The 18468-nt window shown below is 46.6% G+C and overlaps 1 protein-coding gene across 1 annotated transcript in view; it reads right to left on the minus strand.

The window, feature by feature from the left end:
* The window catches only part of prrc2c (proline-rich coiled-coil 2C), an 83907-nt gene that overhangs the window by 15714 nt on the left and 49725 nt on the right, over positions 1-18468 (minus strand). Inside the window, exons 16-21 of the mRNA XM_056276959.1 lie at positions 2876-3039; positions 2589-2743; positions 1646-2039; positions 1468-1553; positions 1103-1297; positions 733-990 (exon numbers count right to left, since the gene is read on the minus strand). Coding sequence (XP_056132934.1) covers positions 733-990; positions 1103-1297; positions 1468-1553; positions 1646-2039; positions 2589-2743; positions 2876-3039 — 1252 coding nt within the window. The remainder of the gene's footprint in view (positions 1-732; positions 991-1102; positions 1298-1467; positions 1554-1645; positions 2040-2588; positions 2744-2875; positions 3040-18468) is intronic.

Below are 18468 nucleotides of genomic sequence, written 5' to 3' on the forward strand. Positions count from 1 at the left end.
CATTCCTTCGACATCAATGAATCATCCATTTGCAAAGTAAAAATACCCTTCAGGGGTATTCAGAAATCACAAACACTTTGTCATTTCATTTCATGCATTTGAGCACATGAAATGAAACAAAACATTGTTTTCCCCAGCCTACAGCAGTGCAACACAAAGACAAAAACACATATCCAAAAATTACAAGATCCAAACTAAAACATATCTAGGAAAAAAAAAATCTATTCATTATCCAAACCGCTTATCCTGCTCTCAGGGATGCTGGAGCCTATCCCAGCAGTCATTGGGCGGCAGGCAGGGAGACACCCTGGACAGGCCGCCAGGCCATCACAGGACCCACACACACACACGCACGCACGCACGCGCACACACACACACACACACACACACACACACACACACACACACACACACACACACACACACACACCCAGGGACGATTTAGTACGGCCGATTCACCTGACCTTAACTATTGTAATGTCTCACATTTTGTTAAAAGTACAGACACAACAAAAAGATGAAAAATTGAAGGAAAGGTAGAAAGATTGCCAATGAACTCTAGTAACTACAAGCTATTACATTTTTTCTATGGGGCACAGCTACATGAGCTCAATGCTCACTGTTAGAATGGTGGGAACACGTCTTTCATCTACCATACTACTTGGCTTCAACGAATCACTGTATAAATATACTATAAAATCTTGTTTGCATAATGACAACATAGCAACATACCTTGGAGTTGCTGGTGTACTCTGCCGACGGGACAGTGATCATGCCCTCAATGTCTCCACTCAGTTCTTGCACAGAGGTGTCTGTGGTGGGGGGGCTGGAATCTGTGGCTCTGCTGACCCCTCCTCCAGGCACTCCTCCCTCCATCCCCTCACCCTCCCCTCCACGTGTGTCTTTGACCTTACGGTTCTTTAGGGAGCGTTCTTTACCAATGGGACCTGGCTTGTACTCCTTGGTCTCAACTGGCTCCATTTCAGGGAGCTGAAGAGGAAGAGATGATTTACACTGGAGTGAGATGTCACAGACCGATATGAATATCTATTAATCATCAAGTACAAAGACATGGTGTGTGTCTTTTCCACTGTGGCAGTACTTTTTGTGTTTTGACTGGCCCAGCCCGAGGCTGTTTCTGTCTCTGTTCTTTAGGAGCAGGTAGTTTGTTGTCGGATCCAGTCTCTAGCATGGCTGGTACCCCATCGCTGTCAGTGCTGCCAGCAGACGATGGAGCTCCAAACTGGATGCTGTCCATTCCAAGTTCCGCACTGCTTTCTGCTCCAGGCTTCACACCCTGCAAAAACAAAAAAATTGTTGTCCTTGGTTTATTGTGGGTGGAAAAATGTATTTCATAACCAAGAGGAGATTTTCACCCACTGGAGATCCTGCGAAGGATATCCACACAGGAATGATGCTGGATATAAACGCTGTAAGTAAAAGCTTTAGCAGGTGCATTAGACGTACCTCAGAATTGACAGTCCCAGTGAAGGAAGTGAGAGGTTTGTTCCAGGCACTCACAGAAGGGGGCTGTGGAGGGCTGATCGGGCCAACTACAACACATAGATTTTTAAGGTATAGATGGAAAACATTCACCATAACAACACTGTGAATAAATCTATTCTTAGGTAACACATCTACTCACGTTTCTTGACGTCTGGGAGCACAGTGGATCCTGCAACCTTATTCTCCCATAGTTCTGTACCCAGGGTGCTGTGCGTCTGTGCAGAGGCAGGGGGCAGGGTCTTTGAAGTGAAGTCCACTGCAGCTGGAGGTATAGAGGGCAGAGGCGCCACAGCTCCCTCCAGATTCTGGGGGGAGGCAGCGGGTTGGGAGGGGGCAGGATGAGGGTGCTGGGGGGCAGACATGGGGGGCTGTGGCTGGGTTTGAGGTGTAGGGACTGCAGGAGGCGGAGGCTGTGAGGCTTGTTGCTGCTGCTGTTGCTGCTGCTGTTGCGATGACTGTTTCTTAGCAAACCTTGGTGGCAACTTTCCGCCGCCTCCTCTGCCCTTCTCTCCAGAGCCTTTTTTACCCCAGCTCTGTGAGAGCAACAGTTAGGTCAGAAATCTTAAGAATATGATCAACGATTTGGGATACAGTGTGGCTTTTTTGGGGGGGGGGGTGTTCCCCTCTTTTTCTCCCCAATTGTACTATTTTCCAAGCTGTCCTGGTCGCTGCTCCACCCCCTCTGCCGATCCGGGGAGGGCTGCAGACTACCACACGCCTCCTCTGATACATGCGGAGTCGCCAGCTGCTTCTTTTCACCTGACAGGAGTTTCACCAGGGGGACGCAGCACATGGCAGGATCACGGTATTCCCCCCAGTTCCCCCTCCCCCCTCAACAGGCGCCCCGACCAACCAGAGGAGGCGCTAGTGCAGCAACAAGGACATATACCCACATCCGGCTTCCCACCCGCATACACAGCCAATTGTGTTTGTAGGGACGCCCGACCAAGCCGGAGGTAACACAGGGATTCGAACCGGTGACCCCCATGTTGGTAAGCAATGGAATAGACTGCTACGCTACCCGGACGCCCCACTGTCTGCGGCTTTTAATGATGTGGGTCAATTCATCCTCTCTTACTTACCTGAGTGGTCTGTTCTTCCTTTTTTCGTTTCTCTTCATCCTGCAGGCGTTTCTGTTGCTTACGAGAAACCACCTCCGTGAAGCCGTCGTCATTGGCGCTGGATTGGGGGTCCTCGGTGGTGGTGACCTCTGGGTGGTCATCGATGATCACAACACCTAGAGGGAAGGAGGCAGATTGGTGATCACACTCACTTTGGAGACAGTGGGTACAACACCAAGCTTTCAATCACTGTAATGTTAGATAAAGGAGGGGATGTCCATGTATGCAAACGGGTCATTTCCACGTACTGGCATAGTTGTTGAGATCAAACTGAGAGAGGGCATTCTCCTTGGGTTTCTTGGCAGCCTGTTTGGCCTCATCTTTGCGGCGAGCAGGCTGATCTTTGGCAGTTCTTTGGGCTGCACCACCTGCCGCTCCCATTGCTGCATCCAGGTTCTGCTGGGCTGCAGTCCTGTGGGAGACAGAGGCATGCATTAGAGACAGAAATTGATTGAAAAAGAATTCCACTGATGGTGTGAATGAGTAGTTGTAAATAAGGCATAAGCTATGAACACCTTCACAAGTACAACTGAAACTATAATACTAATTTATGAAATCGAAACAGTGAAAACTTTCAAATAATTCATAAGATCCAAACACCTAAAAAAAATTCAGGCTGTAATTAAAAAATTACAAAATATCAAGAGTGTTGGTGGGTTTGGGACTTAATTTTGCAGATAAGGCAAACCAACAAGAATTTCCAACAAATGCAACCAATGGATCAGGTGAATGTTATTATGGGGGCATTTCTTTTTTTTAGGATTTTACATTTGTTTGTGAAATTTAATTCATTTCAACAGGATATTATGTATGCCCTGCTGTTAAATTTTTTGAGGTATATCCTCATGTGACCCGTTGTGTGTGTGTGTGTGTGTGTGCGTGCGTGCGTATATACAGTGCATCCGCAAAGTATTCACACCCCTTCACTTTCCCCACATTTTGTTATGTTACAGCCTTATTCTAAAATGGATTAAATTCATTTTTTTCTCATCAATCTACATACAATACCCCACAATGACAAAGCGAAAAAGTATTCACACCCTTTGCTTTGACACTCAACATTGAGCTCAGGTTCATCCTGTTTCCACTGATCATCCTTGAGATGTTTCTACATCTTGATTGGAGTCCACCTATAGTAAATTCAATGGATTGGACATGATTTGGAAAGGCACACACCTGTCTATATAAGGTCCCACTGTTGACAGTGCATGTCAGAGCAGAAACCAAGCCATGAAGTCAAAGGAATTGTCTGTGGACCTCCGAGACAGGATTGTATCAAGGCACAGATCTTGGGAAGGGTACAAAAACATTTCTACAGCTTTGAACGTCCCGAAGAGCACAGTGGTCTCCATCATTTGTAAATGGAAGAAGTTTGGATCCACCAGGACTCTTCCTAGAGCTGGCCGCCCAGCCAAACTGAGCAATTGGGGAGAAGGGCCTTGGTCAGGGAGGTGACCAAGAACCCGATGGTCACTCTGACAGAGCTCCAGCGTTCCTCTTTGGAGATGTGAGACCCTTCCAGAAGGACAACCATCTCTGCAGCACTCCACCAATCTGGGCTTTATGGTAGAGTGGCCAGACGGAAGCCTCTGCTCAGTAAAAGGCACATGACAGCATGCTTGGAGTTTGCCAGAAAGCACCTAAAGGACTCTCATGCCATGAGAAACAAGATTCTCTGGTCTGATGAAACCAAGATTGAACTCTTTGGCCTGAATGCCAAACGTCACGTCTGGAGGAAACCAGGCAACTCTCTCATCCCCTTGCTAATACCATCCCTACAGTGAAGCATGGTGGTGGCAGCATCATGCTGTGGGGATGTTTTTCAGCGGCAGGAACTGGGAGACTAATCAGGATCAAGGGAAAGATGAAGGGAGCTAAGTACAGAGAGATCCTTGATGAAAACCTGCTCCAGAGCACTCAGGACCTCAGACTGGGGCGAAGGTTTACCTTTCAACACGACAACGACCCTAAGCACACAGCCAAGACAACGAAGGAGTGGCTTCGGGACAAATCTGTGAATGTCCTTGAGTGGCCCAGCCAGAGCCCAGACTTGAACCTCATTGAACATCTCTGGAAAGACCTGAAAATAGCTGTGCAGCGACGCTCCCCATCTAACCTTACAGAGCTCGAGAGGATCTGCAGAGAAGAATGGGAGAAATACCCCAAATATAGGTGTGCCAAGCTTGTAGCTTCATATCCAAGAAGAGTTGAGGCTGTAATCGCTGCCAATGGTGCCTCAACCAAGTACTGAGTAAAGGGTGTGAATACTTATGTACATGCAATATTTCAGTTTTTTTATTTTTAATAAATTTGCAAAAATTTCTACAAAACCTTTTTTGCGTTGTCATTATGGGGTATTGTATGTAGATTGATGAGAAAAAAGGAATTTAATCCATTTTGGAATAAGGCTGTAACATAACAAAATGTGGGGAAAGTGAAGGGGTGTGAATACTTTCCAGATGCACTCTATGCCCACAGGATGTTGCAATGAAACCTTCGTTGTAGAAAAAAGAGCTCAACAATTCAGGAGCAAAGATATATATTTTATAGCTCAAAGTTGTTAAATGGCAGAACAAGCTTGTTTCGTGCTCAATGCGCGCACGCACACACACAGACACATATATATACACTATATAAACATACATATATATATATATATATATATATGTAGGTTAGGGGTTGGACGATCCACAAATCTCACGGTTCGATACGTCTCATGATTCAGGGCTCACGATATCGATTCAAGACGATACAGTGGATGCCTTGGTAAGCAAGAGGTAAAACACCATTGCGGTTCTCTATTTTTCATTTATTCTAATTAGGCCCAACATTTTGGCATTATAAAGGCACATATTCAAACGTAATGCAAGTGCAAAAGTTCTAACAAAATTTTGTGCTATCCTTTCTTGTTGTGTAACAATTTTTTTTTACTTTAAAACTTTAAGAACTACTAGAACGACCAAGGAGGTCACATTGACCGTTTTGGCTTTTCAAAGCTTAATAACATTGTGGAAAAAAGATACAGACCTGCTGCTCCATGAATGCTCCTAAAATTGTATATTTTTGCAATAAAATTAGTTTTAGAGCAATTGCACGAAAAAAGCTGCTGAGCTAGCAATGGAGTAGGATGTGTTTAGTTTGAGCTCTCGCCGAACCTGTTTTACAGGGCTCTCAAGTCTCAAGCATTGGGCGTGAGACACACGCATTTCAACTCGTTCACACGCTCACACGCCACACCTTGTATTTCTCACGCAGAGAACCAGGGTAACACCCAATAAAGTTGCGCCGCTATTTTTTATAACAGTGGAACAGGTAGGAATCAAGTGGATTCCCCATAGCGTTGAGAAGGGCCTGCCACGCACCAGCCAATCAAATTAAAGAATATAGCTGCCGAACTGCCAATCAAATAATAGCATTGCTGTGTCCGGGTAAGATTTAGATAATCCCGCAACAACAACTTGACAGAAGAGGACAGCTATCTACTAACTTAGTCACAAATCCGAAGTAGGACGACAACGACATGGGAGAAGACCATATCCTATGTGTACAGTACATTATCTCATCATTTGATTTCCGTTGCTGGGGAATATTGTCTCTTTTTACTCTCTGAATATTGTGTCCAGGCAGTTGGTTTAACCAGAGTGTGTGAACTAGCCTAGCTAGCTTAGGGTGACCAAACGGCCTCTTTTCCGCGGACATGTCCTGGGGGGGGCGGGTTATAAATTCATGAAAATGTCCGGTTTTCTGTGGTAGGTTTGAGTGTTGCTGAACTGTTATATATTATATTTTTACCGATCTCAAGCAAGCCAGCTGCTTTATCAGCGATGTTAATGGCAAGACACTGCTACGTGTTGCCTAGCAACAGGTGCAGAGGAGTCTGTGAGGTGGAGAATCTGCAGCGGTCAGTATTTAAAGTTTAAACATTTCAAATGTCACAGAATTTATAACGACTTCCCCTGAAACTAAACTAAGATATTGACATTATATTAATTTCTGGCGTAAGGTGATGTTAGCTAATTTGCGATTGTTGCTCAGACATGCTGATAATTAAACAACTTTAATGTTGGTGAAAATTCCTCTCAAAAGCAAATGAAGACATCTGATTTTTTTTAAAAGAAGAACTAAAGTGTCAGTAACTGTTTACACATGATTAACTGAGAATGTTCTGTAATTAATCCAAATATTAATCTTTGAAATTAGTGTGAGAATTATTTACTATTTAATGCCAACCCTTCCTTTTCCATTAGTGGCTCAAGAGCAGAGTTATTACAGTATATGTGACATTAATGTGCTGCTACTTGTATTGTAGTAAGACATGAGTATTATTTATAAGCTAAACTAGTCACAGCTTGTCCAACTGATTTGTTTGACAATCAGGCATCATTTTTTTCTGAAAATCCTGTCAGCAGCAGCCTGAGCAGCACAGAGACACACAGACAGGTGAGCTGCAGCCTCTCAGGTGAGCTCTGGCGTCATAGTGAAAGATCTGAGATCTTAGTTCAGGAGTTGAATGAAAGAAAAATAATACAAAGTTTTTGAGATAATGTGAGCATCACTGTGGGTCTGTGTCATGAAATACACAAACTGAAAGCCATAATCTCAGGTGAGGTTAGAAAAGCTCACAGCAGCTGTTACAGAGCAGCAGATTACCTACAGGTTTCTATACATTTATGTTATTATAACATTTCATGTAACAGAAGTAAGGTTATTTTCAAATATTAAGTGTGGTCTCAGATTTAAGTATTCTATCAAAATAAAATGTAAAAATCAGAGAAAAAGCCATGATAATAATTTAATATGCAGGTCAGCACAAGCATATTCATTAGTGAACATGTTGCAAGTGGGACTCTTAATGTGCCTGGAAGAGAAAAGAGACAGAGAGCAGTTAAGTTAAAACCAAACCTACACCCACAGGACCATTAAGCATGTACTTAATGATGAATTAAATAAATATTTTTATTTGTATGAATTAATGTGTCATTTATAAGATCAGACCCCCGTCCCCACCCCAACCAAACCCCCACCACCGCCGCCGCCAAAATCTCACTCTGAACTCAGTTCAAAACTTGAGAGCCCTGGTTTTATTTAAAATTGATTAGCGCTTTCCATTATAAAACATTCTGAAATGTGACCCAAAAGTATTACGAACGTCAGACGGCAGTGTACGGTCGATGGCGACAAATCTGGGCCCGACGCCGCCTCGAACTCAAGCTCCACCGTCACCCCGACGCGAACGACCCCGCCTCCGCCAGAAAGCCCAAACATGGCCGCTGAAGCCCTGAAATCGGGAGATCCTTTTCCCGCTAAAAGCGGACATCTTGATCTTGGCGGAGATAAAATCTGAACTGAAAAAAAAAGCACTTACCGAAGACTTTAATCCTCTTAAAATTGAGCTTCAAGCAGTAAAATTGGAAATAACGAATAATACGGCGGCGATCGGTCCTGAGCTCGACAAAATGAAAGCTAAAAAGAGGTTGAAGGCACAGAAGAGATCGTACGTAAGTACCAATGACGTTTGCGACGTGTAAAACGTAACGTGACGTCACTGGACCGCCGCCATTACTGTTCGCGACTGGAGCTAAAATCAAAATATTGCGATTTTTGCGTGTTTTCACACTGTTTTCGTGGATTGTCGGTCATAATGAGTTGCGAAAATGCTGTTGTCGTTCGTAAAGGGGCTAATTACTGTAATGGCATCCACTGCAGTAGTAACAGCAAAGACACCATCGTGCCGAGGACGGGGAGAATCGTCCGATTGCATCGGTTTCCCAATCCTGTGAAAAAAAAGTTAACTGTGAGTATCTCATCATTAATTAAATGTTATTTTCGAGCTCGCGTCTATTGCTAAGCGTCGAGAATGGGGTTGGGCGCGCGGGGGAGGGGGGATCATGAAAGGACACGGAGACCTTTCATGACGTCGTTGCGTCATTTTTGAAAACAAAACATGGTGCTGTAGAGGAGCTCAAGCAGGAGTCGTGACAACTTTCTCTTTCGGCTACACAACGTGCACCATTTATTCCTTCCACCATTACAACAACAACAAAAAACCCGCCCAGCGGAAGTGTGTCACTGTAAACCCGAACCGAGAAAACAGCAGCTGTAAACTAACTTTCCTACTAGCTCAATAAGGGGAATTATGTATCCCCATAACCACTACACACGTCCCCCCAGAATTCGCCTTAATACGAAAAGTCAGTGTGGCGAGGGGGGCGGATCTCTCTGCCCCAACTGCTCCACTGAACAGGAGCTGGGGGCTGGTTAACCACAGGCAAAGCAGCAGAGTCCTCACAGCTGGACCGGGGAAAGGGAGGGGCCGGGGAAGCGGGCGCGGCTCGCCGGGGGAGGGGGGCAGAGCTGGGGGGCGCCCCCGCCGTGGGGGTAGGGCAAGACCAACAGGGCGGTCTAAGTCCAGGTGAGCAGGCTTGAGGCGGTCCACAGAAACCCGCTCCAGCCTGCTGCCAACCTCCACCACAAAGTGCTCATCTCCAGTGTCTTGTACCCGAAATGGGCCGTCGTAGGGTGGCTGCAGGGGACCGCGGTGCGCGTCGTGACGGATGAAAACATACTCCGCCGACCGCAGCTCCGAGGGGACATAGGACCGAGAGCCGCCATGCTGAGAAGTGGGGACCGGTGCAAAAGCCCTGGTTTCCTCCTGCAGTGCAGTCCGTTGGCAGCTTGCGGACCAGGGAGCTGTGGCGGTGGGAAGGAAATCCCCCGGGACCCGAAGTGGCTGTCCGTAGACCAGTTCGGCGGATGATGACTGGAGGTCCTCCTTGGGAGCCGTCCTGAGCCCAAGCATGACCCAAGGCAGTTTGTCAACCCAGCGGTCGTCCTTGAGGGTAGCCCGCAATGCGGCCTTCATAGAGCGATGGAACCTTTCGACCAATCCATTCGCCTGAGGGTAATACACTGTGGTGCGATGGAGCCTCACTCCTAAACCCGCGGCGATCTCCTCCCAGAGCGCTGACGTGAATTGTGGCCCTCTGTCCGAGGAGAGGTCAGATGGGGTGCCAAAGCGTGCGACCCAGGTTCCGATGAACGCTCGGGCAACCTCAGGCGCTGTCGTGGACGAAAGCGGGACGGCCTCTGGCCATCGCGTGGTCCTGTTGACCATGGTGAGCAGGTATGTGAAACCACGGGAGGGGGGTAGGGGGCCTACCAGGTCCACATTCACACGGTCGAACCTCCTCTCAGGTACCGTGAAAGGTATCAGGGGCGCTTTGACGTGCCGGAGCACTTTGGAGCGTTGCCTGCACTCCCGGGTCGGCGGCCTGGTCAGCCGCCATCTGGCTGTAGTCGAGTCCCAAATGGGCGGCACCAGCGATGGCCCGGGAGAGACAGTCGGCGACCGGGTTGGACTTCCCAGCGACATGCTTCACGTTGGTGGTAAACTCTGAGATGTAGGCCAACTGTCGCTGCTGGCGGGCTGACCACGGCTCTGCCACCTTGGCCATCGCGAACACCAGCGGTTTGTGATCGACGAAAGCCGTGAATTGACGGCCCTCCAGTAAGAAACGAAAGTGCCTAACAGCGAGGAAAAGGCCAAGCAGCTCACGATCCAAGGTGCTGTATTTGTGCTCTCTCAGGTTCAACTGCCGGCTGAAGAAGGCAAGCGGCTCCCACGCACCGCTCACCCACTGCTCGTAAACCGCGCCGACAGCATAGTCCGACGCATCCGTCGTGATGGCAATGGGCGCTCCAGACACAGGGTGTGCCAGCATCGCCGCGTCAGCCAGGGCGGCCGTCACATCCTTAAAAGCCGTGTCCCCCTCTGCAGACCAGTCCACAGCGTGTTTGGGGGCTGTGCCCTTCAGAGCCTCATATAGGGGGCGGAGGAGATCGGCAGCCCGGGGGATAAACCGGTGGTAGAAGGACACCATGCCAATGAACTCCCGGAGGGACTGGACCGTGTGTGGGCGTGGAAAGACTGCGACGGCCTCCACCTTAGATGGAAGGGGGGCCGCCCCGTCCTTGGTGACCCGGTGGCCAAGGAAGTCGATGGTGCTCAGACCAAACTGGCATTTGGCCGGGTTAACTATCAACCCGTGCAGGCTGAGTCTCTCGAAAAGGGCTCTGAGGTGGGACAAGTGCTCGGACACGGAGGTGCTAGCGACCAGGATGTCATCCAGGTACACAAAGAGGAAAGGCAGGTCCCGCAACACTGAGTCCATGAGGCGTTGGAAGGACTGCGCGGCGTTCTTAAACCCAAACGGCATGCGTAGGAACTCGAACAGTCCGAACGGAGTTGTCACAGCCGTATGGGGACATCAGCGGCATGGACGGGCACCTGGTGGTATCCACGGACGAGGTCCACCTTGGAAAAGATCACTTTCCCAGCGAGGTGGGCGGAGAAATCTTGGATGTGAGGGACCGGGTAGCGATCTGGTGTTGTTGTGTCATTGAGCCGACGGTAGTCACCACATGGACGCCACCCACCGCCAGGCTTAGGCACTATGTGGAGGGGTGAAGCCCACGGGCTGCTGGAGCGAGGGATGATGCCGAGGCGCTCCGTGTTCTCAAACTCCGCCTTGGCGACAGAGAGCTTGGTCGGGTCGAGGCGCTGAGCTCGGGCGTGCACCAGCGGGCCGGTGGTGACGATGTGGTGCTCAACCCCATGTTTGGTCGTAGATGACGAGAATGTGAGCTGAGTGAGGTCAGGGAACTCGGAGAGAAGACGGAGAAACACGTCCTCATTGGAGAGCATGCTGGACAGCCTGACGGAGGCTGTATCGCTGAGTGCACACGCGTGTGAAGCGAAGGTGATGGCGTCAATCAGGCGTCGATTCCTGACGTCCACCAGCAGCCCATGAGCACAAAGAAAATCTGCACGAGGGGAAATGCCACGTCGGCGGTGACAAAATCCCAGCGGAACCGCTGTCCGTTAAAACACATGTCAATGTGCCTCGTGCCGTACGTGCGGATAGAGCTGCCGTTAGCAGTTTCCATGGGAGGGCCGTGAGCGCCCGACAGGGCGTCCACACTCGATGCAGGTACGACACTCCTCTGCGCCCCAGTGTCGCATAGGAAACGCCGCCCCGAGATGGAGTCTCGCAGGGAAAGTAGCCTGTTGTCTTCCATGCCGACGCCCATGGCCATTAGTGAGCGCCGGCCTTGGCGTTTCCCGACGAGCTGAAATTGCACGGGGAGGTGCACTTTTCGCCTTGGTCCCGAACTTTGCATGGTAAAAGCACAGGCTGGGCTCCTGTCGCCGACGGGGGTTGCCGCGGCGACCACCATGGAGTCACCAGGTGGTGGCGTGTGGGGGTGGGCAGGGGTGAGCGCGGACGAGCAGTGCTGCTGTTGGCTGGCCAGGAAGAACTTGTCAGCTTCTTCAGCTAGCTTGCGGCAATCGGTAATGCTGGTGTTAGCCAAAGTGGTCCGCACCTGAGCAGGCAGTTGTCGCAGAAATAGTTGTACAAAGAGGAAATCAGGTGTGTGCGCCGGTCCCAGCAGATTCAGCATTTTGTCCATGAGCTCGGATGGCTTGCTGTCACCCAAGCCTTGCAGAGAAAAGAGACGGTGGGCCCTCTCGGCGTCGGAAAGTTAAAAAATCTTCAAGAGGTGGTCTTTGAGCCCCTTGTATTTGTCTGCCGCCGGAGGATTTGTAAGGAGACTCCCCACTCTAGTTGCAGTCGAACATCCGAGCGCCGATACCACGTAGTAGTATTTAGTAGCATCATCCGTTATTTTGCGGATAGCAAACTGCGCTTCCGCCTGGGCGAACCATGTCGTTGCTGATGACTCCCAGAACTCTGGCAATTTGAGAGAAACCGCATTGATTTCGTCAACCATGTTCGTTCGAAAGATTGTCTCTCCTAACTACCAAGAGACAAACGTCGGGGTCACCAGTGTAGAGGAGCTCAAGCAGGAGTCGTGACAACTTTCTCTTTCGGCTACACAACGTGCACCATTTATTCCTTCCACCATTACAACAACAACAAAAAACCCGCCCAGCGGAAGTGTGTCACTGTAAACCCTAATCGAGAAAACAGCAGCTGTAAACTAACGTTCCTACTAGCTCAATAAGGGGAATTATGTATCCCCATAACCACTACAATGCCAAGCAGTGATGTGCAGTCAGGCGAGGCGGGGTAGGCATGCGTAGGCTGTTCTTACTGTGTCTTTCAGTATCAACGATGAGGCACATCGCTAACCTGCCTCGCGTTTTGTGAACGGATGTATTTTGCCTCCCTCCCACCCTCTGCCTTGCCGTCGTCTGCTGTTCGCGCGCGTAACGTTTTCGCGAGCTATTATTTCAGTCTACTTTAACCTGTCAAAATGGATATTACATACTTAAAAAGGAATGTGATCGCAAATGGGAAGCGAACACCTCATCTGACGGATCTCACTCAAAGGAAAGGACAGAAGATAATACGGACTTTTCAAACGGAATGGTATCAAAAGAAGGACCAGGGACAGCGTGTGGGTGAAAGAGGGTTACTACGACTTGAACAATTTACCAAGGGCTTTGCTGAAGCACGAAAATTCCACATCCCTCATACACTCTCAGATAGTCTTGAAAACATTTGGTAAGAGTCGCATAGACATTGCCCTTGACGAGCGACACAGGCTGAATGTTACTGCACATAATGAAAAAGTAAAGGCTAACAGGGAGATATTAAAAAGCCTCATTGATGCTACATGCTATCTTGCCAAACAAGAGTTGGCCTTTCGAGGGAACGACAAGAGCAGTAACTCCATCAATCGTGGGGATTATGTTGAACTTCTACATTTGATGGCAGCAAAAAATTTGAGAAATTAGCCACACATTAAAATTCTTCAACTGTATTTATGGGCACTTCGAATAGGATTCAGAATGACATTATCGAATCAATCAGTGAGGTTATAAAGTTTCATATAAAAAGTGACAAAGGCTGCATCGTTTGTTGCAGTTGAAGTGGATGAAACAATGGATATCACAAACAAAGTCCAAATATCTGTAGTTTTGCGATATCAACAGTACCAGTGGTGAAGTAAAAGAAGCCTTTTGGGGTTTTGACGATGTGAGTAATGACGGACGGGCACAGGGAATATCAGATTATGTCTTGAATGTGTTACAGAAATATGAGCGTCTTGAGAAGTTAGTCGCACAAACCTATGATGGAGCTGCAGTGATGGCCTCTGAGCTCAACAGGGTACAGGCAAAAATCAAAGAAAAAGTACCAGAAGCTATATTTAAGCACTGTTATGCTCATAAACTGAAGTTAGTCCTTTCACAATCTGCAAAAATCATTCCTGAATGTAAAGTATTTTTCAAGACTGTTGAAGGGCTCTCGTCATTTTTCTGCAAGTCTACCAAACGCACACATCTACTGGATGAAGTTGTAAAACGCCGCATCCCTAGAGCATCATCTGTTAGGTGGAACTCAAACTCCCGGTTGGTAGAGACCATCTTCCAACACCTACCAGATTTCCGCCAAGTGTTCCAGGCAATGATGGAGAACTCCGATGAATGGGATGGTGAGACCCTCGCTATGGCCTCTGGATTTCATCTGTGGCTATCAAAAGCACCCACATATTTTCTGTTGATGGCTTATGATGGTATATTTAATGTGACAGGCGGGCTTTTTCGTGTTCTTCAGAACAAGGCAATGGACATTGGCCTATGTTGTGCATGCGTCAGAGGCACTATGTGTGCCTTGAACAATCAGCGCGAAGAGTTTGATAGTTTATATGATCGTTTTGAACAGAAACGCAATGAACTGAATCTGACAGACAACAATACTCGTCGCAGCGAATCTCCCAGAGAGGAGAGGAGGACAATCTTTTACAGTGTTCTTGACAACATCACTGTACAAATGAAGACCAGGTTTGACAGTTTGAATGAGCTTGATCACCTTGGCTTAGCTGACAGCAAGAAATTTGCTGAGATGTCAGCCAATTTTGACTGTAACAAATTGAAGAGCCTGTCCAAATACGCAAAACTATTTGATCTAGTTAGATTGAAGTCTGATTTGGTGGGATTATACTGTTCACAAATGATCCAAGGAATGTCACCTGTGCAGCTGCTTCACTTTCTGATGGACAATGACCTGAAGGAGACTGTACCCAAGGCCACGAAGCTGTTGAAGTTGGGCTTAACGATACCTGCTTCGACTGTATCTGTGGAGAGGACCTTTTCGGCATTAAAACACAAAGACTTGCAGCCGTAATCGGGTGGAACAGGGCAGACTTTCATCCTTGGCTCTGATTTCCATTGAAAAGGAGAGACTCATGAAACTGAGGAATACACCTGACAAGGAAGACTTCTATAATAAAGTTATCAGCATCTTTGTTCTGAGGGATAGGCGCATGGACTTCGTCTACAAATAAAGTACGGTAAGTGTCTTGTGACAATTTACATTACTTTCTCCTCTTCTTTCCATTTTTAACTCTTTCAGTACCAGGGACAGCGCCGTCCGTCTAATCACACCCACTTTGGCAGTCGTTGGATTATGTGCGCAATTTGAGCAGTATTTTGCCACACAAACACAAGCTACTATTCCACAACCTCACCCAAAGGCGTCGCTACTCAATGCTTACTATAGCTCACGACCTATGCCAATGGTCTCAACTGTGACCAAAATCACACAGCTCAACTAGTTGGCAAAATTCTTGACATTTATGCCTCCATCCGCGTTCATCACTGGGTCAAGCTATGTAATCGCAAACTCAACCAACCTAAGAAGGGCACTGAGCTAAACAAGGACAATAAATTGAACATGTAAAGCGGGTTGGTAAAACATTTCTCTTCTTTTTACTTTATTTTTGACTGACTATTTCCTCAAATAATTTTTGGTTTCATATTTGACAACGTGAAAAAAAACTAAAGAAATTTGCTCAATTTTATTTGATTACAAATATTGCGACTTGAAAAACTATTATCTCAATTTGTTTCAGTAGTTCAAGGTGATGCAAGACATAGTGACTCCAGTCTTGGATCACGGCATTCAGCAGTTTTCGGGATGTCGGACATCTGGATTTGGGACAATGGGATGTCGGATATGTGGAATGTCGAACAAGAATCTTATATCGTTGACACCTGTGTGTTGTACACAAGCACACAATTTTCCATCAATTTGAGTGTGACGTTCTCTTATTTTTCACTGAAATAATTGTAAATAAAGGGGCTATGTGGCAATGACACATAACTGACGGGGAATTTTGCCTCTTTTTATTGCATCACAGTACAAAATATTCTCTCGATTTGAGTGATATTTCTACAGTTTGCCCATAAAAATATTTGTAAACAAAGTGGCTAAGAAATGGTAAAATCCCATTGAGACCGCTTCTCTGCTGATGTTTCGGGACAAACAGTGCCTATTTCGCCATTAACAATGCGTGATATTTAATGCTCTTTATTGTTGATTAGGCCAGATTAACTCTCAGAAGCTTTGCATTTGTGATAAATGAACACAGATTTGAATCAATTGATTGAAACAAGACAAACTTAATTGTGGCGCCATTGAATTACTGACAGTGCGTGATCACCGGCCGCTCCAGGTAAACAACAATGGTGGTGCATCTTTACGACGCGCTTGTGTCTTTACGTCTTTTGTGACATGGAACAGCTCATTTGTACTTCTGTAGGATCTCTATGCTGTGGTGGAAGGTGGGCTATCAACGTGGTCAGGCGAGGTGGCAACTCTGCAGACGACAGTAACTGGTTTGAAAATGGCTGTGGTAGAAATGTGAAGACATGGAGGGAAGAATGAGAAGATGCAACATCAGGATACTGGGGGTAGCCGAGACAAATGGATCTGTCATGTATTGCGTTTAGATTCGACACCTGTGGGTACCCGTAAGGCGTGATGTCATATCCAGAATGTTGTAGCAAGAGAATTCACTCAGTAAAATGTTGAAATGCGAGTATGCGTTTGTTGTTCATTTTGATTCAATTCAGTGAGTATTGTAATGGTCTAATTTCAAGTGTTAAGATGTAACCACAACAATGGTGATGAGGATATTCGACCATATTCGCTTTAACTGGCGGTGATTAGGTTTGAACTGTTAACATGGAGAAATCCGGGATTCAGAACTTTGTATGCTTTGGCGAACCAGCCACGCTTTGTCCGAGATTGACAAGATGGTTGATGTCGTTCGAACTCTATGCTGATGGCAAAGGACTAATTTTAACTAACGATGCTATGGACGCCATAAAGCAGAGAAGAAGGGCTCTGCTCTTACACCTTGCCGGACCAGATGTAACGCAGCATTTGCTCGGCAAACTTTTCACAAGTTATCTCAGAACACTAGTGAGACCATGCAGCTACTACTCGTCTACGACAGGCTGCCAGAGATTGTGACTTTTTTGGGGGGGGGGGGTGCTGATAATCAGATAAGGGACGCTATCCAGGTGTATTCGATGTACGTGAGAAGGAAACTGTTGGAAGAAGGGCCAGGTTTAACACTCGCCCACACATTGCAACTAGCCTCGCAGTGCGAGAACGTGGAGGAACAGCTGTCAGCCATGTCGGGTGCGACGAAGGCGGAAACAGACTGTCCATCATGTTGCACAAAAAGGAGGGAGACACGTGAAACATTCTGGAGGGAAGCCAACGACCAAAAGCGATCAAAATGAACGAAAGTGTTACAGATGTGGATATACAGATCACCTGGGCAGGGACCCGAAATGTCCCACACGCGAACAGACATGTCATAAGTGCAATGGAAAGGACCACTTTTCAGTAGTATGTAGCACCAAGCCTAAAGGTGCAAAACGTGTCAGTAATGTTGAGGAACAAGGTGACTATGCATTCGTTGTTAAAGAGAATAACACAACTGAGACACTTACCTTTTCTGTGGGGGGAGTAAAACTGCAGATGTTAGTTGATTCAGGGGCGACCAGTAATGTGATGGGTAAAAACACATGGGAGAGACTAAAATCACAATGTATAAAGCAGGGGTGGAAATTAACTTTTTTGTCCACCTGCCACTGTGGCTGGTGGATTCCAAAATCTACCAGCCACTAAATTTTTTTTAACAGCCACTTTCTTGTTTTAACCGGCAGTGTGTAACTGCATGTGAAAAATAATAAAACAAGATCCACAATATTCAAGCAATAGGCTATTTTAAATATTTAAACTCTTAAAATACTATTTTCAAAATCTAGTTTACTCTTCTATGGTTTTCAAAATTGTGTACACTAACTTTAAAACATTTAACATATTTGTCAAAAAATAACCAGTGTATCAGTGCCACCAAAATTCCCTTTATTATTACACAAACCAAGACTGTAACAAGTAGAAGGAATTGTGTCAGTATGGGTCTTAATTCAACACTTAATCTAACGTTAGTAAATGACGATTTACTTGCTAACTACACGTAACGTTAGCTAGCTAATGACATTACATGACAGCTATATTCTGACCTCAATTCAACACTTAATATAACGTTAGTGAATAGATTTTTTTAAAATTATGATTTACTTGCATTGCCACATGTAATCTGTAAATGGTCTTCCTTTTTTCGCGATTGCGTGGGCATTTCTAAACAGTAGGCTCATCTTCTCCAACTGGGACGTGTTCGTGGCAGCGGTATCCTGTGGGGTCGATTTTCCCTGTACTATCTTTATTACATGGATGTGGCATTTGGATGATTCATGGTCTTTTATGGTTTCCAATTTTAGGTTTTTAGTCCCAATAACGAAACTGTTAGCTTTCTTGTTGGCATCCAAAGCGTGTTGATGACATACCGAACAGAACATTGTCTGGCTTGTCTCCTCGTAAACTAACCAATCACGGGACTCTCTGTCTGCGTTGTCAGTTATTCTCCACTTCTCATTAAAAAAAACGTTTTTGTTTTGTCTTCGCCTTTTTAACCTGTGTCTCCTCCTGAGATGTTTTCTCTGCAGACCTCTTAA

The sequence above is a fragment of the Lampris incognitus genome, chromosome 3, assembly GCF_029633865.1.
Source record: "Lampris incognitus isolate fLamInc1 chromosome 3, fLamInc1.hap2, whole genome shotgun sequence".
Lineage (NCBI taxonomy): Eukaryota > Metazoa > Chordata > Actinopteri > Lampriformes > Lampridae > Lampris > Lampris incognitus.